General features: G+C 35.1%; 1 protein-coding gene across 1 annotated transcript; it reads left to right on the top strand.

The window, feature by feature from the left end:
• Positions 1-1,893: 1,893 nt before the first annotated feature.
• Positions 1,894-10,230, top strand: LOC122507071. Its single transcript, XM_043619580.1, has 2 exons — positions 1,894-2,013; positions 9,390-10,230. The coding sequence occupies exon 2, from the start codon at positions 9,403-9,405 to the stop codon at positions 10,228-10,230; it is 828 nt and encodes a 275-aa protein (XP_043475515.1). The 5' UTR covers positions 1,894-2,013; positions 9,390-9,402.
• Positions 10,231-26,363: the final 16,133 nt, after the last annotated feature.

Here is a 26,363-nt window from a genome sequence, read left to right as displayed (position 1 = left end):
TTTGCAGCATATATTTTTGGTTTTAAATAAATTTGAAGACATTTGTCCCTACCCAAGTAGTACGTAACATTACTGAAATGTTGCAGCAATGTTACATGTAATGTTAGTAACATTACAGTGTAACATTGCAGTAATATTAAAATGTCCGCCCCAAGGTAGTATTACAGGTAACGTTACAATAACATTACATGGTAATGAGACGAATGAATATTTCCCAAATGACAAGTAACCGAATTGTAATTTGACCGAAATGCAAGTAACCGACCTGTCATGTAACAGAATTGTCATTTGACCGACCCGTCATGTAACCGAATTGTCATTTAACCGACCTGTCATTGGACCAACCCGTCATGTACCCAGGAAACAAAAACCTGTTCGCTTGTTTTGAATCGGTCGAAAGCTCTCGTGAATCCGCATTCTTAAAAGGCGGAGACAGATTATTTCTGATTATTTGCACTACTTATTGAATAGGACGTCAATAATTTGAATCGGGATAACAAACTTTCTATTATCCGATTCTCAATGTGACATGAATCGGAGGTGGCGTCGAATGAGAATAGTATATGATAAAAATGTTTACAGATAAATAAATTAATATACTATTTTTTTAAATAAATTAACGAATGATAGTCATTTTCAAAATAAATGTTTTATTAAATATTTACAAGAAGAAAAATGAAAAGTATTATGAACTCGAAAACTTTTTCGGACTATAATATACAAAAAACTTCGAGTGCTAAAAATCCCTGGTTAAAAAACCGGACAGATTTCGGACTAATCCGAAATTTGTCCGAAACAATGCGGTTTATGGTCAGGTTTTTGTCACCCGAAATTAATCCGGAAAAATCCGAACTCTATACGGTTTGTGAACAACTAGTGTAACCGGAGTTGGTCCGATGAAGTCCGAAATTAATCAGTTAATTTTAACTAGTGAATCCGGAATTAGTCCAGACAATTAAATGAATGTTATTAAAAAAATAATTATACAAGTTACACCTACACCTATCTAACATTATATCGCACCGAAGTCGAATACACTAACCACTATACCACGCTCGCATGGGAGTTCAAATTCATAATAGAATTTATGAAGTGCCACGAAAAGAAATGACAAGAAACTAACACATCAGTGTTAACTTTATTATTGAAACAAGATAACTAATAATACTAGTAAATTTGTAAAAACAAATTGACTGCAGAATTAAATATTTTTTTCACCATAAGTAAATACCCTGAATAAAAAGTGGGACCGTTTTTTATAACTATTGAATCCGTAATTAGTCCGGTTTAACCTGCAGTTAGTCAGATCATATGCGACTAGTAAATGCAGAAGTAATCCGGTTGGTTTAACTAGTGAGTCCGCAGCCAATCCGAAACAGTCTGTTTGTGGACAGGTTTTTGTCGCTCAGAATTTGTCCGGATAAATTCAAACTCAATGCGGTTTGTGTATAACCAGTAAATCCGGAATTAGTCCGATCTAGTCCGAAGTTAGTCTGATAATACGCATCTTGCAAATGTGAAATTATTAAATCCGGAATTAATCTGGTTTTTGTCAGGTTTTTGCCATACGAAATTTTAATTATAGTTTGAATTTATCTGCATTTAATACAAATTGCTTTTAATATACAAATTCAATATTATACCAAAATCATTCCAAATTAAGTCTTGTGACGACCCAGATAGTCTTATCTTTTTTTTACGAAATAGTTGTTCCTTTACCCGAGCGCATTCAAATTCGCGCGCCAAAGTAGCGCGCATGACTGCACTTAGCAGACGACTCGCACGACGCCGGCGAGACTTGTTGCTCTCGCCAGATAGATGCGAGCCTTTGCGAGGATATATTATAAGATTATCGCGCTATAATTACCGCTTATTATATTGTATTCGCGCCTTTTCTTGTTACTGATAAACAATAAACGTTTCGTTAAGTAACTTTCAGTGACTTGTTCATTTGTTTGGATTATTAATCGTTGTTAAATAGGATTAGCCGCCACGAGGACCATCCGTCGACCGGTAAGTTCGCTCTGCACCATTTGCTCTTTCTTCTGGCCGATTGGACGACTACTTGGCAGCCTTTCTCAATCGCCGTATTTGCTCGCTGCTGGAACTTTCGCTCAAGCTTTGTGCCTCCCGTCTCGAGTCGTCCCCATCCCCGAGAACTCTTCAATTAATATCGCTCTAAATTCAATTATCGCGACCGGGTTGTCACATTTTTGGCGCCCAACGTGTCTTAGTTATTAGAACTAAGATAAAAACTTGATTCCAGAGCCAAAACTGTACCTACGCCACATTTTTGGCGCCCAACGTATTTTTTCTTATTTATAAAAAATCGAAAAATCACGTTTTTTCTATTAAAATACGCCGATTCTCATCACTATAAAATCCCGGCGTGCTATCCAAAATGGCGTCGCCATGCTGCTTTTATCAGTGTTGAAACTCGGTTCTCTTTGGTGTTAAAATGTCCATTTTAACTTGTCGCGCATTCTAGAAAATAAATTAATTTTCCCCTTAAACGCGACAAAACACCACAATCATCTTGAGTGAAGGTTCCACGGCTTGCTTTGCTCGCATATTATAACAAAAAAAATATATTATTAAAAAGCTCGCATCTCTCTCATCGCTTCGTATTATTTGCCTTAATTTTTGCATAATTATTTCGAATATTTTTGCTTCGCTATCAAAATCATTTTACTCTTGTATTTCTATCGCATGAAAATTATTTATTTTTATAAAATAGCTTATTTATTTTTGTAAATTATTTCGCAAGATACAATTTATATTATAATTTTCGCTTCTCACGACAAATTATATTTCTATTATTTATTTCAATAAATGTAAGCATGACGATGACTCACAATGATGATCACTTCGGGAAATAATGCCAAATTTTCCACTCAAGCCACAAAGGCTAGGAAAATTACCAAACCCTCGCTCGAAACGCGCAACCAAAACACAGCTGTGTTTCTGTAGAAATTTTTTTTTCTTAACGAGTGTTTACTACATGCTCTATCCTGTTGCTTGTTTCTGGCCTAATCAGATAAATCTAATTTAATTTCCTTTAAACGAAAAATTAAATTTATCCTACATTAAAATTTAATTAAAATTCTTTTACAAAAAAAATATTCTTTTCTCTTTTGACAAAAAACTACTACTTCTTTTCTTGCTGTGATTTTTTTAAAAATAAAACATTAACTAAATTAAAAATTTTTTTTGTTTTCTAATTTTGAACTCAAACTTTTTTTTCAAAAAAGATTTTTTCCCTTTTTTCAAAATAAATGCCAAGAAGACACAAACACTCTGCTACTCAAGGAGTTACTACCAGGTCACAAAGCAAACAAGCAAACATGTTCATAACACCACCACAACAGAAAAAGGGTTCTCAACCCACAGCAGAACCCAACCAACAAACAGTTGCCAACCCCCACCCCACAGCGAGCGAACAAAATTTGGAAGCTGGTGGCCCTCCCCAGAATCAACCCAGTCTTGAAACAAGACCCTTGGATAGCCTTCAGACTTCGAATGAGACTACGACCACCGCGCCACCCACCTCTCCCCTACTTTCTTTAGGAAGTTACATTACCAGCGATGAAACCGAACGTCCCCTTAGGGACACTCGAAACGATTCAATCGCAAATGCCAGCGCGTTGTTTGATTTTTCTTCATTCACAGGTTTTCCACAAAATACCCTTAGTGCAGGTTCAACTCTTAGAACAAATTCGGGTGCGATTTCCAAAATCCTAAATGCGCCTCCACAACATCAAATTTCAAAACGCACTTCTCCTCTTACAGAACGCAGACTTACTAAAACAATAAACACCCTCCGTTCTGAACAGAAAAATCACCTCGAAGAAATCAAAGAATTAATTCAGTTATCGTCTCAGGAACAAACCCGAACATCCACTGATCTAATTACTTCATTTCATGCTAAAACTCGAACCGAAATAAATAACTTAAAAACAGAAATTTTTAATGTCATAAGCAACCACCGTGTCGAAACCGCAGAAAATATAAGCGCATCTCGATTGGAATCAAACAAAGCCATTGACACCTTAAAACACGGCATAGCCGATTTAAATAGAACAATGACCTCCCTCACACAAAAAGTAAATGCATTACAAATGCACCAAGCGCAGTCACCCTGGAGAGATTCCAGATGGGCATTCGACGAGAGCGGGGACCACTTGCCTAGTCTCACTAGCCACCCCCCACTCTCACAACTACTACAACTACGACGTCAATAGTAGGTACAAGCACAGTGACACAGACGGGAGCGACGTCTCATATCGTCCCCCCACTATCACACGCAACACCAGCAAGGCTCACTTCCCCGCCTAATCGCACCTTACACTTCGACGACAACTTGCAGTATCACGACGCCCCTCTCTCCCCACATACCGACTCGCCCAACTACTTCACACCATTGATTCCAACACCGATTGCTCCCCCACAAATAACACCAAGAAAAGCGATCCCTAATTTACACAAAATTATTAAATCTTGGGACCTTACATTTCCTGGAAAATTAGACGCCCATGATTTCATTGCCGAATTTGAGAGCAGGATGTTGTCCACTGACATCAATCCCAATGACGCTCTTCTTTCATTGTCTCAAGTGCTAGTAGATTCAGCCTACACTTGGTACACTACCTTCCGACACTCTTGGCACACATGGGCCGAATTCGCGACAAAATTCCGCCTCGCTTTCAGTCAACTCAATGACGACCAATCATTGACGAATAAAATACAACGAGCGGTTCAACAATCAAACGAATCCGGATTAGATTTCGTAATTAGAATCAGCGCCCTCTATCAACGGTTGCAAAACAAAGTGCCAGAACCAAATCAATTAGATAAAATTTACTCAGCGCTTCACGCTGAATTGATCCTTCACTTTGACCGCGATACATTTAATTCTTACGATGGATTAATATCAAAAATCCACAAATACGAAAATAAAATCGCGGCAATGCAACAGTCGACAAAACAGCGCGAATATGACACTAAACGCAATCGCAATCCCCGCGGTAAAACGCAATTAAATGCGCTAGAAAATTTACCGCAGACTGAACAAAAAACGGATTCGAAAACCTCGCCAGAAACAAAACAAGAGACACCCGCGAAGCAAAATAAAAATACAAATAGGCAAACAAATTCAGAAGCACCCCCAAAACTCAATAAAATCGAATCTTATATTCAACAAATCAAACATTTGCAAAATAAGATTCCGAAAAATTACAATTCGAAAACGACACAGGAGAAAGACTCTACGAAGTCCCCCACTACCCCTTCTCCTTCGCATCGTTCACGCAAGCGTTCCACTTCTAGTTCTTCCAGCTCCTCGCATTCTACTTCATCGCAGAAGGGGGGGAAAGCACGTGGATCGCCCGCGCGCAAGAAAGACGAGAAAGGTAGCAAGTCTAATCGAAACAATAATAGGGAAAGACGAAATAATCCGAACCGCGGTAATAATCAGGGTAATAATTGGAACAACCAAAACAATGGCTACAACCAACAAAACCCTTATTTTGCGCACCAGTTCCCACCAAACTTTCAGTTCGGAACACAACCACCGCAACCGCAGCCAATGCAATTCGCGCAACCAATGCAGTTCGCACAACCAACGCAAATACCTCAGCAGCCTTGGCCCGGTAATTTCAACCACGATTTCCCTAACACATTAGGACAAAATATTCCCTCGCAATCAAAAAACGACGGGAACGCCAGGAGAGATTAAATCTCCCTGGCGAAACACAAAACAAAAATATCGCTCTTTCTAACGACGGTTTCCCTAAAAATCAAAGTCATATCGAAAATCGTGCAATTCCTGGCTGTAGCCACACCACTGTCGAATCGGGACGCGCCCTTGAAAATGCAACAACGCTTTATCAAGCATTCGCTACCAAGGATGACGTCAGCGATTCAGACTGTGAGTGGGGCGACTGCTACATCACGGAATCCGAGACGGAGTACGAAGACGAAGAAACCCCCTCCACCGACCATATAAACTCGATGGAAGCGCGCATTTCCTCGCTCTCTTCACTACCCTTACTATCTCCCAGCAATCTTTTACTTGCATCAAAAGAGATAACTGAGTGTAGAGTACAAAAAGGGCCTGCTACGCCCTTACCCTCACAAAAACGGTGCACGATAACAACTTCGATTAAGATAGGTAATAAAAAATATACGGGACTCCTTGACACTGGTAGCGACCGCACCTTTATGTCAGGGGAATTATTTGACGAAATTAAACAATTCGTTAACGGCGAACCGATTCTCGACGCAATAACCCGCGCCGGCGTGCAACTCGCGCAACGCGACCACGTGGCAGCCCCCCGTTATTCCGCGAAATTTAATATTGAGATATCGGACTGTAACGGCGAAATGTGGTTCGCAGTCCTCGACGGGCTCACCACACCCATTATCTTAGGAATGGATTATATAACCCTTTGGCGGATTAATATTGACGCCGCCCAAGGCTGTTGGTCCATAGAAGGGTCAGACATTTTACACCCCCTCGCCTCCTACGATAAAATTCAAAGCCTCTTGAGCTCAGCGCAGTTAATAGAACTGACAACTGAACAACAAAGTACGCTTCAAAAATTCTTAGATAAAGAATTATCTGACTTCGCCGATTACACTGGAATAGTTAGTGACCTCACGACTCACGTCATCGATCTCACTGACCCAACCCCTTTTAAAATAAAACCTTATCGCCGCAGCATGGAAGCTGAAAAAATAATGAATTTACAAATCGACAAATATATAGCTCGAAAATTTCTAGTACCTAGCAATGGCCGATTTGCTAGTTCCGCACTGCTAACTTATCGAAAAGATGGCAAACCGCGACTTTGCATTGATTACCGTCGGCTCAATAGAGTTACAAAAAAATCAGAGTACCCGCTACCACGCATGGACAGCATACTTGACGCGCTTTCTGACGCCGTAATAATCAGCACGATCGATCTTACCGATGCGTTCCACCACATACCGGTCGACTCGAAATCGCGAGAATATACCGCCTTCTCGGTTCCCGGTCGCGGACAATTCGAATGGGTCCGAATGCCTTTCGGCCTCACTAACGCGCCAGCCACATTTCAGGCTTTCACTGATAGGCTGAAACAAAAGTTTGTCGAGCACGTGCGTAAACACAACCTCCCTGAAAGGTTAATCAACCAAGTGCATGCATACTTGGATGATTGGATTATTGTTTCCAGAACCTTTGACGAGCACCTCGAATTGCTAAAAATTTTGTTCACCATTCTCAAGGAGGCTGGCATGTCCATCAATCGCGAAAAATCATTTTTTGCGAAATCGTCGGTCGAGTATTTAGGTTATATCTTAGACAAGGACGGCCTTAAGCCTAACCCTAAACGAGTAGAACCAATCCTCGAAAGACCAACACCCAAAAACCGCAAGGAACTGCGCCAGTTCAACGGTTCTGTCAATTGGTACCACCGCCATTTGCGCAACATTGCGCGAGTGCAGGGACCGCTTAACAAACTAGCGAGCCCAAAGGTGCCATGGCAATGGACCGAAGAACACGAGGCCGCGTTTATCGCAGTCAAAAAGGAATTAAAAAATGCCTTGACTCTAAACGCGCCACGGCCTGGCTTGCCATTTATCCTCTACACAGACGCGAGCGACACAGGAATCGGCGGTATTTTAACCCAACAAGATAAAGATCGAGAGCTTCTTATTACATGCGTCAGCCGACCTTTGAGGGGTGCTGAACTTAATTACACCACTACCGAAAAGGAGTGCTTAGCACTGGTTGACGCAATGAAAAAGCTCCGTTGCTATCTCGAACTTACTGAATTCACAGCAATCACGGACCATTCTAGTCTGGTCTGGCTCAAGGGCATTAAAGATCCTAGAGGCAGACTCGCAAGGTGGGCCCTTGAACTGTCAGCGAACAAGGTAAAAATCGAGCATCGCAAGGGAACGCTCAACGAAGCACCCGATACCCTCTCTCGCCTCTACGAGAGTCCACAGGAAGACACGCCCCCCGCGCATGTCAACCTGTTAGTCAGTCGGTCGTGGTACGATGACACAAAAGAGAAAGTCAGTCTAGACCCCGCGCGATATGAGCGATATACAGTAAGAAAAGCTATCCGTCAGTCATAGGAAAGTATGGGAATCGCATAAGTCTGTCTCACTCCCACTCATGGGATATGACTGACGTGGTAGGTTTTCGTACTGTAGAATAAGCCCAGACGGCGAACTATTTTATTACAAGCCCAATCACCTGAAAGAAACAATAGGTGACAATAATGCCTGGAAAAAGGTTCTCAAAGAATCTGAAATCCTTGCAATTCTTACAGAACATCACGATTCTCCACAATCCGCGCACCAAGGAATTAACAAGACTTACCATTCAATATTGAATTCTTATTACTGGCCCGGTATGCGTGAAGATGTAAGGCGCTATATCAAAGAATGTGAGATTTGCCTTCGTTGCAAACCTGACAATTCCCCGCCTCAAGGCCTGATGTACCCGCGCAAATTTACAGAACCATGGGAAATCGTATCACTCGATATTATAGGCCCCATGCCGCGATCGAAAGCAGGAAAATGTTACGTGTTAGTTTGTGAAGACACATACACACGCTATATCGAATGTTTCCCACTATCAAAGGCAGACGGCCCCAAAATCGTGAACTCATTAAACACACTCGTAAACAAATGGGGAACGCCGCGAATTTTTATTACGGACAACGGAACAGAATTCGTAAACCGCGCTATCTCTAAATTTTTAACAGAGATCGGATCAGAACAACGAACAACTCCCGTCTACCACCCACAGTCCAATCCCGTCGAGCGCGTTAATCGAAATCTCAAAACGATGATCGCGAGCCTCCTCGGCAAGGATCACCGCGACTGGGATAAGTTGCTGAGCGAAATTCAATTCGCTTACAACACGACTGTCCATACGTCACTCGGCGTATCCCCCGCTTACTTAAATTTTGCTCGCGAACCTAAACGCACAGGTAAACAACCACTCGACACAAATGACAACACTACAGAAGACACTGTTCACGATTGGTTGGAACGTGTGACACGGATAGATGACCTGCGCGCAAAAATTGAATTATCAATGAAAAAGGCCAGCGAGAAACAAAGTAAAAAATTTAATAAAAATCGAAAGCATGACATTTCCTTCGAGCCAGGAGATTTGGTATTTTATCCAAATAATCTTCTGTCTAACGCCGCTAAAAATTTTAGTTCTAAATTAGCACCACGCTACCGAGGTCCTGCGGTTGTCTTAGAAAAATTATCACCCGTAGTGGTCATCATTGGTGATATGCACGGTAAAAAATTAGGTAAATATCATGTCAACGATCTAAAACGCGCAAAGAAAGGTTTACGATCGCGAACTTAACCATTTTCAGATCGAAAACAACCATGGAGAACTCCAATGCACCCAACGTCAACGACAACGCCTCCAGCCAAGCGGAACTGCCAGTCTTACGTCTCGAGTCCACACTGGAGCAATTACTGACAGATTTGTCAGACCCGGCCTTCGGAGAGGAGTCACCTGGCCTTGTTGTGCTAAAAAAGGAGGACTTTCAAACCATTCTTCTCGCGCGCCGTTTGCTCGCAATAAATTTGAACGAGGCAAACACTCACAACCTTAAACTCGAAGAGGAACTCTCGGAAGCGAGAAAATTTCCCCCACCACCAATGGGCAATTTCTACGAGGAGCAATTCAAGGCTGTATACGCTATGGCTAACGAGAAGCAACGACTAACCGAAGACCTGTTCACTGCGCAAAACAACACGCGCAAACACGAGGAAGAAGTAGCCAAGCTGCGCCAAGAACTCGAAGCATTCGAGTATGACTGGGACGATCTTCTCAAGAGTCATAAAAACTTCAAACGCCAAGCTGCTCTCGCCAAGAATTACAAGGACCTCTTTAGACAAACAATCACAGAAGTCTACACCGCGCAAGCCAATATGCGCGAACCTTGCCTCCGAAAGAAACTACCACCTGGCTGTATCAACTGCAAACAAGAAGGTCACAGCCATAATTCTTGTCCTGAATCTTACTCCGGAAAATTCTGTCAAGAATGCGACTGCCCGGACTTCAACACACAAGATTGTCCATGGCCTCATTACGAAAATAAGAAAATTCCCTCTTTGCCGCCGCATCTTCGTTGCAAGCGCTGCACTATGGGGAATTTTTGGAAAAAGTGTGTCAAAATCAAAGAACCTTTGAATGAAATCATTTAATCAAATGAAACCTTTTGGAGATTGTTGTTTAATCCCTTCCAATTATGGGAAAAATAATAAGAAATAATAATAATTAATTTTTAACCTAAAAAAGTGAGGTCAAAGTTGACTATATTTCGAAAAATTAGAGTTTTTTCTAAGTCCCACGCGAATGATTATTATGATTTAAGCACGAACCATGTTTTCTTGTATATTTTTGGGCGCTTTTTACGAATCTGCAATTGGTTTTTTAAAATTCAAAATGGCTGATCCAATATGGCGGAAATTTTAAACTAATTTCTAAAAATTCATCGGATTCACTTGAAACTCGTTACTCGGGGATTTTTGGGGTTGCTGATTTCGAATATGAAGTCGGTTATTAAAAATACAAAATGGCGGATCCAATATGGTAGTCGAGTTTTGTAAAAATTCATCGGATTCACTTGAAACTCGTTTCTCGGGGGTTTTTGGGGTTGCTGATTTCGAATATGAAGTCGGTTATTAAAAATACAAAATGGCGAATCCAATATGGTAGTCGAGTTTTGTAAAAATTCATCGGATTCACTTGAAACTCGTTACTCGGGGGTTTTTTGGCTCGCTGATTTCGAATATGAAGTCAGTTATTAAAAACACAAAATGGCGGATCCAAAATGGTGGACTAGATTAGTAAAAATTCATTTGATTCACTTGAAACTTATTACTCGGAGTTTTTTGTGGTCGCTGATTCAGAATATTAAGTCGGTTTTCGAAAATACAAAATGGCGGATCCAATATTGAGGTCGGTTATTTAAAAATCAAACGGCCTAATTTGCTGTATTTGTTTGTATGTATATATGTTTGATTGGTGCTGCTTGATAAATAATTGAACAACGTTTAAAAGATTACTATGTGACGTGTACTTCATGTTTTGTTTTGCTGAAAATAATTTTTTGGTTTAAACTGTTAAACGATTATTTTAATCTGTTGGATTACTTAACTGTAAATAATAATCTTTTTATCATTGGTGATTTGAAAATACGGATAAAGGTAAGTTACATAATAAATTTAGGACACAATTTTTAAATTACTAACTAACCTGAAAGCTGTTTGCCATATAATATTTATTGTTTATAATTTAATTTAACTTTGATTAATTTAATACAACCGTTATAGTTTCACTAACCTTTCTTGATTTATTTATTAAATTTTCATTTCATAGTTAATTTGGCACATATTACTGATAAATTTTAAATTAAAAAATGATACCGTTTTGAATAATTTCCGTGCAAGTCAATTTAATTATTAAATTTTTGTCCTTAAAACTACATAAGATTTTTTAATATTAATTTTACATATTTAGTATGAGAACAAGAAAAACTAAGAAGAAGGATAACAAAAATCGTGGTCGTCCATCTAAAAAAATTAAAAATCTATTAAATACTGGTAGAAAGAAAAAAGAAATGGATGACGAAAATGTGTCAAAAAGTACAGCGTATAGAAGAGCCAATGAAATTTTAAAATTTTCAAAACAGAATATTCCTGCTATAAAATTGGCTGCGAAAATAGGGGAAAAAATATCTATTTCTGAAGATAACCAAAATGATGATTTATGCACCTCTGAAGTTATTAAACATACAAATGAATCAGCATTAGCTTTTTATTTAGAATTTGATTTTTCCAAAAGAAGTTATGAGGCTTTAGCACAAGACAGTAAAGCAAGAAATAGTTCTATTTATCCATGTTACAAAGAAGTACAAAAAGCTATGTTTGACTGCAAACCTCTTAATTATCATTCATCTGAAACTGAAGTTTTAATACCTCTGGCAGACTTGCTAAACAAAATCTCTGAACGTTTATGCGAATCCATTGCTTGTGATTGGGATAAAAGAGATTTGCGTAATTTAGAGTTATTGGTCAGTTTAGGATTTGATAGTTCTTCAGGACATGTGAATCCAAATCAAAAGTGCCGAAACTCAACGAATGAAAATCCAAATGCTGTGCAATCTTTGTTTATTAGTAGCATGATTATTATACAACTAAAGAACTGTAGACGAAATGAATTAACATGGACAAACCCAACTCCACAGAGTACACGCTTTTGTCGTCCAATTCGAATTGCACTTGAAAAAGAGGATGATGTATCGACTATTCGTGAGTTTAATAGTTTAAATAAGGAAATAGAATTGCTAAAATCACACACGTTTACTATGTGCAATGGAAAAACCGTTACACTAAGATACAATGTGTCGCAAACATTATTCGATGGAAAGTGTATCAATACAATTGTTGGTAATAAAGCATCAACGAGATGTCCCATGTGCCTCAAAACAAGCCACCAATTCTGTAATTTAAAAGATGATTTTAGTCCTGTAGAATCCTCACTAAAATATGGTTTAGGTTTGCTACACTGCGAGCTTAACTCCTTTGATCACCTGCTTAACTTGTCTTATAGAAAGCCTTTAAAAATGTGGGACGTGAAAAAAGGTGTTAAAGGTAAATAATAACTTAAAATCAAGATATAAAGAACAGATTGAAAATCTAAATCTAGATAACGTTTCTCAATTTTTTAAAATAATTTTCCAATCGATATATTTTTAAACTTAGAAATATTTCAAATATTATTTTCAGATTAAAAATAACAAAAAATAATAATTAAGAACTAAAATGAATAAGAATTATTGTCATTTCTTAAAAAATTAATTGCAAAAATTATTATTATCAGTGAAAAATAATGTCATAATTTCTTTTTATTTACCTTATATTTTTTAAATTTTATAGATCAATTTACGGATAGAAAATTGTTAGTCCAAAAGAATATTTTTGATAAGTTTGGAGTAAGAGTTGATCAAATCCGCCCAGGACATGGCACGACCAATACTGGAAACGTAGCAAGAAGATGCTTTCAAGATCCCAAAATGTTCGCGCAGGCATTAGAAATTAGTGAAGAGTTGGTATCGAATATTGCGCTCATATTGCTAGCCTTTAAATGTAAAAAAGAATTAAAATTAGATGATCTGGAAAATTTCTGTTGGGAAACATACTGTCATTACTATGAACTCTATCCATGGGCTAGAATGAACCCAACACTCCACAAGTTATTAAAGCACGGGTGTCAAATTTGTAAAAATTTTCCTATTTCAATAGCATTCTATGCTGAAGATGCGAATGAATCGTGGCATAAGTTTTATAAAAAGAACTTTCTCTCCCATGCACGTCAAAATTCAAGGGAAAATCGGATTTTGGATGTATTTAACAGAGCAATTTACCTTACAGATCCACTTATTTCTATGATCTATTTAAAAAGAAGATTAGACATGCACAATGTAAATAATGTGCCAAGAAATTTAATAAGATTTATCAAAGATGGGTTAGTGTACAGATTCATTTTCTATTACAGTTTCATTCGCATTTTTTAAACTTTAACATATATTATGGATTAAATTCAATTATAAGTACGATTTAGTTAGGTTTATTAAATTATAAAGTACATTTTTTAAAATAAATGGAAAATTCTTTAAAAATTTACAGTTACAAATTTTTTTCAGACAAGTAAATCAAGGCATCATTAACCAGGTAATAGAAAGTGAGGAAAGCGAAATCGCAACAGATTATATTGATAGTGACTAATTTTAAAAATTGTAAAACATGATAGAATTACTAAAAAGTATTTTAAGTCTTAAAGTTACGTTAAAGAAAAGATCTATTTATACAAGTTCAGACAAGATTGATGAAACAAATGATTTTATAATCTACATTAAAAAATCAAAAAATAAAAATTGTTAACTAAGAGTAAATCATTTCTATGTAGAAAATATTCACGTTTAATTTTGCACAATCAAATGCTTATCTACCGATTTGTTTGTCAATACAAAAAAATTCTGTAGAACTGTAAAATCAACTAGAACTGTATATAAGTAATCAGCGAACACAAAAACATCCGAGTAATAAGTTTCAAGTGAATCCTATGAATTTTTACCAAATTGATCTGACATATTGGATCCGCCATTTTGTATTTTTAATAACTGACTTCATATTCGAAATCAGCGACCCCAAAAACCCCCGAGTAACGAGTTTCAAGTGAATCCAATGAATTTTTACAAAACTCGACTACCATATTGGATCCGCCATTTTGTATTTTTAATAACCGACTTCATATTCGAAATCAGCAACCCCAAAAACCCCCGAGTAACGAGTTTCAAGTGAATCCGATGAATTTTTAGAAATTAGTTTAAAATTTCCGCCATATTGGATCAGCCATTTTGAATTTTAAAAAACCAATTGCAGATTCGTAAAAAGCGCCCAAAAATATACAAGAAAACATGGTTCGTGCTTAAATCATAATAATCATTCGCGTGGGACTGAGAAAAAACTCTAATTTTTCGAAATATAGTCAACTTTGACCTCACTTTTTTAGGTTAAAAATTAATTATTATTATTTCTTATTATTTTTCCCATAATTGGAAGGGATTAAACAACAATCTCCAAAAGTTTTCATTTGATTAAATGATTTCATTCAAAAGTTCTTTGATTTTGACACACTTTTTCCAAAAATTCCTCATAGTGCGCTGCTGGCAACCAAAAAACCAGCCCAACCCCTGTTGCGCGCAATGCAGGAAAATAATGATAGAGAAGACTACCGCCAAGAAGTATGACCTCGCCATAGAGATGGAAAACAAGGCTCGCAAACAAACTGCAACCATCACTTACACTGGCACCATATCAAAAGCACCCGCTGTCGTAGCGCAGCCCCCCACTTTCAACAGAAGGACTGAATCGCTCAATTTGACGGCTGACTCCAATTCGAAGCGACCTGACAATCTAGACACAGCTTCCACCACCTGCGAAGAAAGCGACTCACAGGCCACCAGGAGAGGATGATCATCGCCAGCACTCCAACCGCCCTTGCGCTACTTCGAAACCTTTTTCTTTTCCGCGCCGTTGCGCTATTTCCGAAAAATTCTTATTTTTTTTTCTTTCTATAAATCATTTAGTCGCGTCATTCCGCGTATACAAAAGAATATACTTTTATTTTCTTTCAACGATCATGCCACAAGGTTTCTTTTTTCAAAAAATTTTTTTTTCTCAAAAAAAAAACCGTATATTTAAGTTTAAACAGATTAACTATAAGGCAAATTTTGCAAAAGAGAGAACGGCTGTCGTCGTCCATTATATAAAATAAATCTAGTTTATTCTCAAAAAAAGGAAAAATACCAAACATTTTATTTTATAATTTCAAATGATCTCTTTTTCTTTAGTTCTATTACTTGACCAGAAGGGATGAGTGACCGCTTATGGTCAGAGCGAACGGGAATGAACCCGGGTTGTAACTCCAACCTAGAAGGGGGGAGTGTGACGACCCAGATAGTCTTATCTTTTTTTTTACGAAATAGTTGTTCCTTTACCCGAGTTCATTCCCCGAGCGCATTCAAATTCGCGCGCCAAAGTAGCGCGCATGACTGCACTTAGCAGACGACTCGCACGACGCCGGCGAGACTTGTTGCTCTCGCCAGATAGATGCGAGCCTTTGCGAGGATATATTATAAGATTACCGCGCTATAATTACCGCTTATTATATTGTATTCGCGCCTTTTCTTGTTACTGATAAACAATAAACGTTTCGTTAAGTAACTTTCAGTGACTTGTTCATTTGTTTGGATTATTAATCGTTGTTAAATAGGATTAGCCGCCACGAGGACCATCCGTCGACCGGTAAGTTCGCTCTGCACCATTTGCTCTTTCTTCTGGCCGATTGGACGACTACTTGGCAGCCTTTCTCAATCGCCGTACTTGCTCGCTGCTGGAACTTTCGCTCAAGCTTTGTGCCTCCCGTCTCGAGTCGTCCCCATCCCCGAGAACTCTTCAATTAATATCGCTCTAAATTCAATTCTCGCGACCGGGTTGTCACAGTCTTTGAATTGGATTGAATATGGATTGTTTTGAATTGCCTGTGGATTGTATATATTTACAAATTCTTGTAATAATAACTTATTTTCGGACTGTGGTGTTTTGATCAGATATTATTCGGATTGACGCTGACTATTACCGGATTATTTGCATACAGATTTTGGATTGTTCCATACTTGTTTCGGATTAAATCTTTTAACTGGATTAAATTCGGATTATTGCGGACTAATTTCGTATCACTAATCCCCAGTGTCAAATGTCGTTTAAAGTCATTTAAAACTTTATTCAAATATAAACTCTTTTCTAAGAATAGGAACTATTTATCCTTTTCGATTAGTTAAAGTTATATTTACAACTCAGATTGCTGCACTTAATTGGCAATGAAAATTACCACCGCGGGCTCGGTGTTGCTAGTGTTTTACACCAAAAATGGACGAAATGGATGTACAAATTAAAAAAAATATAAACTTTTTTTTCGGTTTTAATTTTAAGTAGTTTTTCAATAAAAAGATAAATAATGACCAACAATCTTAACGAATATTTTTTAAACATTAGAATACTTTAAATATTAACAATTTTTTCAACCTCGTACACCCACATCAGCCATTTTTTTAGTTCACTTTATGGTCACTATGTGTCGCATTGCAATTTTAAATCCCCAATAGCACTTTTGCTTTATACTGCATCGGCTTCTCTATCAATGGTGCAAAATGTTGTTAACATTGTTTCAAAAACATTAAATATAGTAAAAAAAGTTGTTCTTGAGAAAGGTGATAATTTATTTTAAAGCCATGCTGCAAACGGTTAACTTATATTTACACAATGGAGTATTTTACTTCTTTTATGCATTATTGACAACAGAGGTGTAATAGATTGGTTTGATGTTTATTTAAAAATGTGATTATATAATTACCTAAGAAATGGACTGGAGACGATTTTTGGCCAACACATTTCTTAAGTACTTTATTGAATCGCTCAAGAATGTTATTTGTTCGGTGCATACTTTCATACACCGACAAATCCTCTGGTTGGACTTTGCGGATCCACTGCTTCTCAAAGTAATCTATAAATTTTTCAACTGCTTCCTTGAACAGTTGATTCGCACTTCTTATTTCTTCTCTAAACTCATTCGTAAGCCTCTCGTACGTTCGAGAAATTTCGAGCGGAGGAAGAAGAAACAACAATTTAAGTTTCGCCACGTAATTTCTTAACGTCAAACTGTCTTTTGCCAATGCAGATATTCCGAGTCTATCCTCATTTTTTGTAATTGCCTGCAGCATTTTGCCAAACAAAACATATATGAAAAAACCGTCACACCACTCATACTCCTCTTTCACTGTCATATGACCCTCACTTTGCCTTTTACATTAACTACACCCTTATTTCACTTCCACAACATCCATATCCTTAATTTAACCACTCAAAAATTACATTTACTCTCACTACACTCTTACCCCACTTTTACCCAACCCAAACTTCACTTTCACTGCATTCACACATAACGCTAACTTGAAAATTACTTAACTCTTACTATACTACCTCACCACTCTCACTACAGTGTTTATTAACTTTCACATTGTCACCTCACTCTTACTCAATTCACACTTCATTTTTACTGAACCCATGCATCACTCGCGCTTTAACAGCACTACACTCTCACAATACTTTTCCTACTCTTTCACTACACTCTTATTAAACTCTATTCCCACTTCATTCTCATTGCACCCATTCATCACTCTCGCTTCATGAGAATTACACTTTCACTTCTTCATTTTCACTGACATCTCACTTTTACTACGCTGCTTCTCCACTGCAACCGCACCTCACTCTCACTTCAAGTCCATTTAACTCCAACTCCACTATCACTATACTCTCATTGCCCTCTTTCTTCACTAACATTGTCACCTCACTTTTACCAAATTAACACTTAATTTCCACGGCACCCACGCCCCTCTTACTTCAAGACTATTAAACTTTCACTGCACTATCATTACACTCTTACAACAGATTTTCTTCACTTGCGCCTCATCACGAATTTGCTCACTTTCACATCACCGTCAACACAATTTCCAGTAATAGAACTTTACATTTATTTTTATTGAAGTATTACTTCACTCTCACCCTCATTGCACCCACATTTGACATTCCCTTCACTTTCACGTCACCCCTAATTTCACTTCTTACATTCAACTCACTATTAGTCTTTCCCACCTCAACCCTCTATATCTATGTCACGTTATTTTCACCTCTCTCACACTTCACTTTCAGTACACTTTCGCTCCACTTCCCCTACAATTTCGTTCTTCATTATCACTTAGCTCTCACTTTATTATAACTATATTCCCACTATGTATCTACTTCATTCACACTTTACCTGGAATTCACTTAACTTTCACAGTACTCACACCTCACTCAATTTCTAGTCACTTTTACTACACTGACACTATGTTTCACATTTACTGCCACGTCACTTTCAACAACACTTTCACTACGATTACACGTTACATTCACCTTTAACTCATTCTCTCTTTGCTGTCATTTCTATTTCTTATGTTTTACATTTACTTTTATGCTGTGAAATCTACAGCCCTGGTGATCAATTCCTAAAATGTTTTTGATTGCGTTAATTTCCGCAGTTTCGTAATCAGTTACAACTGTTTTTAAATGCGGAAATTCTTTTAAAATTGTCTCCTTCAGAGTCGAAAGTTCAACATTGTACTGTACTTCGGATTTCGTTGTCATCAATGCGTACATTATGGGGATGAGCTGTGAAGAAGAAATATATTCAATGAAAATGCCCAAGCAAAAATTTCTGTCAAATGCCATAGTATTCACAACTGGCGCAGTATTGCACCAGTACTGGCATGCCAGCAGTTGGCTTGCCAGTACTGGATTCATTAAAATTTCTGTACTACGCCAGTACTGTGCCATTATTGCGAAAACAACACTGGCAAACCAGTACTACGCTAGTACTGTACCAGTATTGCTAACACGGTAAACTAACAATAGTCAGTTAGGAATTAATTAATGGAAATTTATGCAGTAATTTATAGAAATTTTCGCAATAATTCGTAAAGATATGTTCCACATAAGTTACAATTAAAAACTTTTATTTTAGCAATTTATGGCAATTTTTGCGGTAATTTATAGAAATTTTCGCAATAATTCGTAAAGATATGTAAAGCAAAAATTACCATTAAAATTTTGAATTTCAGTCATTTATGAAAATTTTACGGTAATTTATTGAAATGTATGCGGTAATCTATCAATATTTTGACGATAGTTTATAAAACTATGTAAAACACAAACGAGAACTAAAAAAATTAACATCGGTCATTTATGGTAATTTACGGAAATTTATGAAAATTTTGACGATAAATTTTTAACTAAAAAATTTAACGTTGGTAATTTATGGAAATTTTTGCGGTAATTTATGGAAAGGACCCCGCACAAAAAGTACAGAATTTGGTTCCCGGTTAAATATGTTTTGGATTTTGGATTTATGTTTGAGTTAAAGTAATTTGGAACAAATATAACCAATAAATATTAACAAATTTGACCGGGAACCAATTTATGTACTTTTTGTGCGTCGTCCTTTATACGATAATTTATTAAAATATGTAAAACACGAATTAGACCTAAAATATTTAATGTCGGTAATTTATGGAAATTTATTAAGTAATTTACTTATTTGGTTTTTTTGAATTTAGTTTAATTAAATAATAATTTAATTAATTACGCAGTTAAACGCTCTTTATTAATTGTAAGTGTAAAAGGTGTCGAAAATTAAAATTTATTATCCTGTAGTTTCGATAGGGTAGTGGTTCGAGTGTTAGGCTAGAAGTCCGTAGGTCGCAGATTCGATTCCACTCAGTGGTAAATTTTATTTCGTTATAGGTTTGCGTTTATTCTGCGTTGTAAACATTAATTTGATTAAAAGTTTAAAAGTGGGAATTATTACATGTTTGCAAATATGAATTAATTTTTTTTATTATATTAATATTGAATTTAAATAAATTTCCCACTAGATTGGAAAATAGACGGTCTGGTCTGATTCAGGCCAGCGCCAGAAGATTTTTCTACACGGGTACTAAACCAGTACTGCGCCAGTACTAAACCAGTAACATCGAACCAGTACTGAAAAGCGTTATCATTTTGGTCAATTGCCAGTACTGGTTCAACCATGACAGCCAGTACTCCGCCAGTACTGGCGCAGTACTGCGCCAGTTGTCAATTTTTGTTTGGGACGTAGCCTAATTTTTTAACCAAAACTCCATGTGTAATTTATACTTTGGTATTTAAAAAAAAATGTTAATTGTTAATCTGCGATTACACGTGCAAATTATACTTTATTATTTTTCTACATTCTGTTCAATCACCTTCTTGATGCCTCATCAAAAGCTGAGCGATGATCACTAACGGTTGTCAGAGATTGTTCATGAAGTTCGGACAAAAATTCGCCCTCCGTAATTTTCTCCTTGCAATCTTTACAATGAGGCTTTGTCGGTTTAAAATTTTTGACGTCTATTTTGTCCTCCTTTCCAGTCCCATAATACCTCCCAGTTCCACTGCAGCCAACAGGAGTTCTGTTGTCAGAGCATGTTACGTATCTAATTTTTAAAAATATAATTAGAATACAATGAAATTCGAAAAATACAAATGGGATTCAATGTAAGAATTATTTTATGTTTAAAAAAAGTAGGACAAGCAAGCACGCAATTCTATTTTCCTGGAAATAAAAAACCTATTTCCATATTTTTTAGATAAAATAGCTTAAACCCCTTAAGGACGAGAAGGATAGATTTTTTATCGAAGATTTAAGGTAACTGTTCTCTGTATTCACGTATGTCAAAAATTTACCAGTTGTGGACATTTTTTCAACAAAAAACACGAAATTTATCCTTTTGTCAAAGAAATTTTTTTCGTAGATTGCAAGTTATAATATAAGCTGCTAACCTAGAAATATCGCGTCCGCAATATCCAAGGTTTACTAACATGAAACTTTTTTAAAAAAATTCCTTGATGGCGGTTAGAAAATGGCGGTGTAAGAAATTTTTTCACATAAATTCATAATTATATTTACGAAAATATTTTTTTTTTGTTATTTGTCAACCGAATGTTTTTTGGGTCGCTGATTACAAATTTGATGTCAGTTTTTAAAAATTCAAACCCACACAGCACATGATATTTCCTAAATATTTCCTGAATATTTTACTGAAAGATTAAAATATTTCAGTGCAAGATTCTTGAAATATTGCTGCAAATTGAAAATGTCCGCCCATTTGAAATATTGACGTGAAAGTTTTAGAAAATATTTCATTGAAATCTTCCTGCAATATTACACATAACTATTCTGCAATATTCTGAAAATATTTCACAAAATTAAAAAATTTGTTAAACACCTGAAATCAATAGGAATTTTGTGAAATATTTTAAAACCCAAAGGATTCTAGAAAGCTAAAAACTACTGCGTAGCTCTACAGGCAATAGAAACTGAGTTCGACCAGTGCGCATTATTTAAGTTGAAAATTTCCAAAATATTTCAATGAAATATTTTCTAAAACTTTCGCGTCAATATTTCATATAGGCGGACATTTTCAATTTGCAGCAATATTTGAAGAACCTTGTACTGAAATATTTCAATCTTTCAGTGAAATATTCAGGAAATATTTAGGAAATATCATGTGCTGTGTGGGAAATGGCAGCTAAAGGTTTTAAAAATTCGTCGTAATCACGTAAAACTCATTACTCAAGCGTTTTTGGGGTCACTGATTACAAATATGATGTTCGTCTTTCAAAATTCAAAATGGCGGATCCACTATGGCTGTCAAAGTTTTTAAAAATTCGTTGTAGTCACTTGAAACTCGTTACTTGGGGGTTTCTGAGGTCGCTATTTACGAATATGATGTCCGTTTTTCGAAATTCACAATGATAGCACCAATATGGCAGACAAAGTATTTAAAAATTTATTGGATTGGCAAAATCTAGCATAACGAGTAAAAGAAATTTTTCGTAAAAGAATTAAATACTTAGGCTTTTTTTTAAAGTGCTGTATCAATTCAGAAGATGATTAAATTTATTGCGAGACAGATGCTAAAAATTATAATGTATAGAATAAATCTGCTTTCAGAAGTAGGGTTAAAAGTGACACGAAAGTTTACTTCTGTTGACTACTTCTAAAAATCAGCTTAGTTATCAGATCTATTTAGATAATTTCTTTTGTACTCCTGACATCTTAGTTTATCTGAGAAAGATTGGTTTAATTGCAAGTAGCAATCAAATTAATTTCTAAACATCCTGGCGCCATATTAGAATTGCCATTTTGAATTTCGAAAAACAGACATCATATTCGTAAATAGCGACCTTAGAAACCCCCAAGTAACGAGTTTCAAGTGAATACAACGAATTTTTAAAAACTTTGACCGCCATATTGGATCCACCATTTCTAATTTTAAAAAACGAAAATCAGCTTTGTTATCAGCGACCTCGAAAACCTCCGAATAATGTGTGTTACGTGACTACGACGAATTTTTAAAAACTTTAACTGCTATTTTGGATCCGCCATTTTGAATTTTTAAAAACTGACATCAAAGGGCTTTGGCGATTAAGTGAGCAAAAACTGCTCCCGCATCTATTTTTCTCAAATTTGGCCTATATATATTGCTACGCATATGACTATAACTTTTTGCAATTTTGAATTCAAAATTCACTTTTTTGGTGGAATTATGGATGGGGAACGAAAAATCCAAAAACATATTTTTTCTTAAAAACTATTGAACCGATTTTAATGATATCTTAAGAGGTTGTAAATATAGACAAGACGATTTTAGTAAAAAAAATCAAAATTTTTTTTCAAAGAATTTTTTTTGAAATTTTCAAAAAAATTTTTTAGGGTTATTTATTGAAGTGACCACTTTCTCTTTTGTTGTAAAAAGTACGCTGTAATGTCCCCTTTAACATATATTTTTTCCAAATTTTTTAAAAATACTGTTTTTGAGTAAAATGTTAAAAACCATGTTCATGCTATTTGTCACGTACGGTAATATATAATATATATATATATATATATATATATATATATATATATATATATATATATATATATATATATATATATATATATATATATATATATATGTATTATATATATATATGGACAATTTCATGTGATAGGGTATAGCCGGATAGGTATGGAAAAAGTGACCTTAATATATTTTTCCTATTCATTCCTACCCACAAAATAAATTTTTGAAATTTTTAACTCAAAATTTTGAGTTTTTTGGAACTTATGGAGGGAAAAACATCGAAAAACGCATTTTTCTCAAAAACTACTGTATGCAATTTAATGAGCTTTGGATATGTTGAAAAGAGAATTAAAAAGATTCTAAATGAAAAATTTCAAATTTTTTTTCAAAAAATTACAAAAATCTTTTTTCTTAAAAATTAAAAAAAAAATTTTTTGTTCTATTAAAGTAACATTTTTATGTATTTTCTCTTTTCATTCTCTTATGTGATAAATGGTTAATTTTAAAAAACCTGTCAAATTTTTTTCCAACTTATTACTAGTGGATTATTAAGGTTATTAATTATACGATTCTGAAGCTGATATAAAAAAAATTTTTTTTAGATAAGCAAAAAATGTGAAAAATTTTAAAATAAAATTTTAGGATTTGTTGAGTATTTATACCGTGTCGCACTCTAAAATCATCTAGGCCATTAATTTTTAAAAAGTAAGACTGCTAAAAAAGTTAAATAAAAAAAGTTTGATACACCGCTTCAATAATCCAAAAGGAAAAAAATTTTAAATGACAAAATAAAAATTTTTTGATTTTTTTTTAAAGAATTTTTTTTGACATTGATTTCAGACTTGTATTCAGAAAACACATAAGTATTAATTTGTAATTAAAGAATTTAATAATTAATTAACAATTCACATACTAAATAAAACTGTTCCGGATAGAGTTTTTGAGTTTTTCACAGTGACACACCCTGAAATCATGTCGGGCAAAATTTTTTTTATTAAGCAGATCACATAAGAGAATGAAATGATAAAATACATCAAAATTTCACTTTAACCCTCCATCCGTCGCACCTTTTTTTGTAACGCGATCCGTCGCAGGTGAGGGAAATTCTCACCCTCATAAATTAGTCCAAACTTGTTCTAAAATGCCAAATTTTTTTTGAATGTTCATTAAAATTTCTAAACAACCTATTGGCAGTAAAATTAACTTTTATTTCCTGTTAATTATTTAAATAAAATATTAATGACAAATGAAATCGAGTATACGCGGTCATTCGCATGGTGAGAAGTTCCCTCACTTCGCGTCAAAAATCCCTGACATTTGCTGCTTTCAAATTCAATAACAAAGAAATTAAAATATAAAAAAACACCAAAATTGTTTTAATGTAAAGAAGAAGAGTGCCGTAAAAGGTACTGAGAATATGAAATTATAATTTTTTGTATTTTAAAAGTTATAAATAAAAAAAGAAACTGGGTGAGGGAAATTCTCACCATGCGACGGATGGAGGGTTAATAAAACAACAAAATTTTTTTTTTGAAAATTTCAAAATTAAATTTTTTTGAAATTTAAAAAAAAAAAGATTTTTGGAATTTTTTGAAAATTTTTGAATCTCTTTAATTATCTTTTCAACGAATCCAAAGCTCATTAAAATGCATACAGTATAGTTTTTGAGAAAAATGCGTTTTTCGATTTTTTCCCTGCATAACTTCCAAAAAAATCAAAATTTTTAGTTAAAAATTTTAAAAATTTATTTCGGTAGGAATGAATAGGAAAAATATATTAAGGTCACTTTTTCTATACCTATCCGGCTATACCCTATCATATTATAATATATATTATAAGCTTATATTATAATTTGCTTATATTTTATATTTTAACTGGTCTATGAAAAAAAATTCTTTGAACAAAAAAGGGAAAAATTTAGTGTTTTTTGTTAAAAAATGGCCACAACTTTATCAAATCTGATTTTTTAACAATTTAAATGTCGGATTTTGAAAGAGGACAAAAAAAAGCTTAAGGAATGATTCTGGTCAAATTTTTTCCAAACGTGAATACAGAGAGAAGTGACCTTTAATCTTCGATAAAAAAAATCTGTCCTTCCCACCCTTAAGGGGTTAAATATAATAATTTTTTTTAAAAGGTTGTGCGTAAAAAGAAAAAAAATTTTGAAGAAGCTCAATTTCAATTTAAACAAAAAACAAGACAATAAAAGTTATTAAAATTACTTACACAAAAGATTTTCCCTGGTCATCGTCAAATCCTGTTTTTGATTCGCGATGATAACGCCTCACTCCATCGTAGCAACGCGCTTTTCCTTTATACACATCCACAGGATTATTTCTAATTACGTGGACAACCGGAATATATTTTTTTTGAGGCGGGACTCTCTTTTGGCTGTTATTTTTTGGGCCATACATGATTTGCGAAAACGAAAGAAAAATTGACAGAACGGCCATATGCACACATATGCAGTCAATTGTTTTTTCCAAGAAAATCAAAACGAGTCTCACACAGATGGACACACACACCAAAAACATAGTTCAAATGTTTTTTCTTAAAATTTCGCACAACAATCACAAACACATAGCCAACAAATAAAAAATAAAAAAGTAAATTCATATTTCAATTTCGAAAAATTTAAATAGTGCGCGAATTTAAAAATCAAATGAATGTGATAGGGGATTACCATGTTATAAGCGAGGAAAATAATTGTAGAGTGCTATTTTGATTTTAAAATATATATATTTTAAGAAAATAGAAAATAACATTTCGACACAGATCAAACAATAAGCCAACATATTAAAACCAAAAAAATGCAAAAATTATTCCACTTAAACATAAGGTAGTGTATAATGTAACAAAATATTTCAAGATAAAAATTAGCATTAATGCAACAAAATTAAAAACATCATTCGATATTAAGTCCTAAAATAAAAAAATAGTTAAAATTATAACAAGAAATTAAATAAGAATGAAAGTAAAAATATGCAAATCGTAAACAAAATATTAATAAATAACCAACTTTTTCAAATTTTAAATTTTAGCGCCAAAGTGACGCTGTACCCACGTGATGACGAAAAATCTTTAAATTTGTAATTAATAATTAAATTAACAGAGAATTAATAATTAATTATTAATTGTTACATGAAAATTGTTCATAGTTCCTCTTTAATGTCGGCATTTTATTATATTTTTAGGAATTGAAACCTTGACGTGTAAATTAATATCCATAGTCAGTTGAAAGTGAGG

The sequence above is a fragment of the Leptopilina heterotoma genome, unplaced genomic scaffold (assembly GCF_015476425.1).
Source record: "Leptopilina heterotoma isolate Lh14 unplaced genomic scaffold, ASM1547642v1 Lhet_444, whole genome shotgun sequence".
Classification (NCBI taxonomy): Eukaryota; Metazoa; Arthropoda; class Insecta; order Hymenoptera; family Figitidae; genus Leptopilina; species Leptopilina heterotoma.
This window is presented reverse-complemented; position numbering and strand designations above follow the sequence as displayed.

What these genes read in the sequence shown, in the direction of transcription:
- LOC122507071 (XM_043619580.1), top strand. Translation starts at nt 9,403, where the DNA reads ATGGAGAACTCCAATGCACCCAACGTCAACGACAACGCCTCCAGCCAA.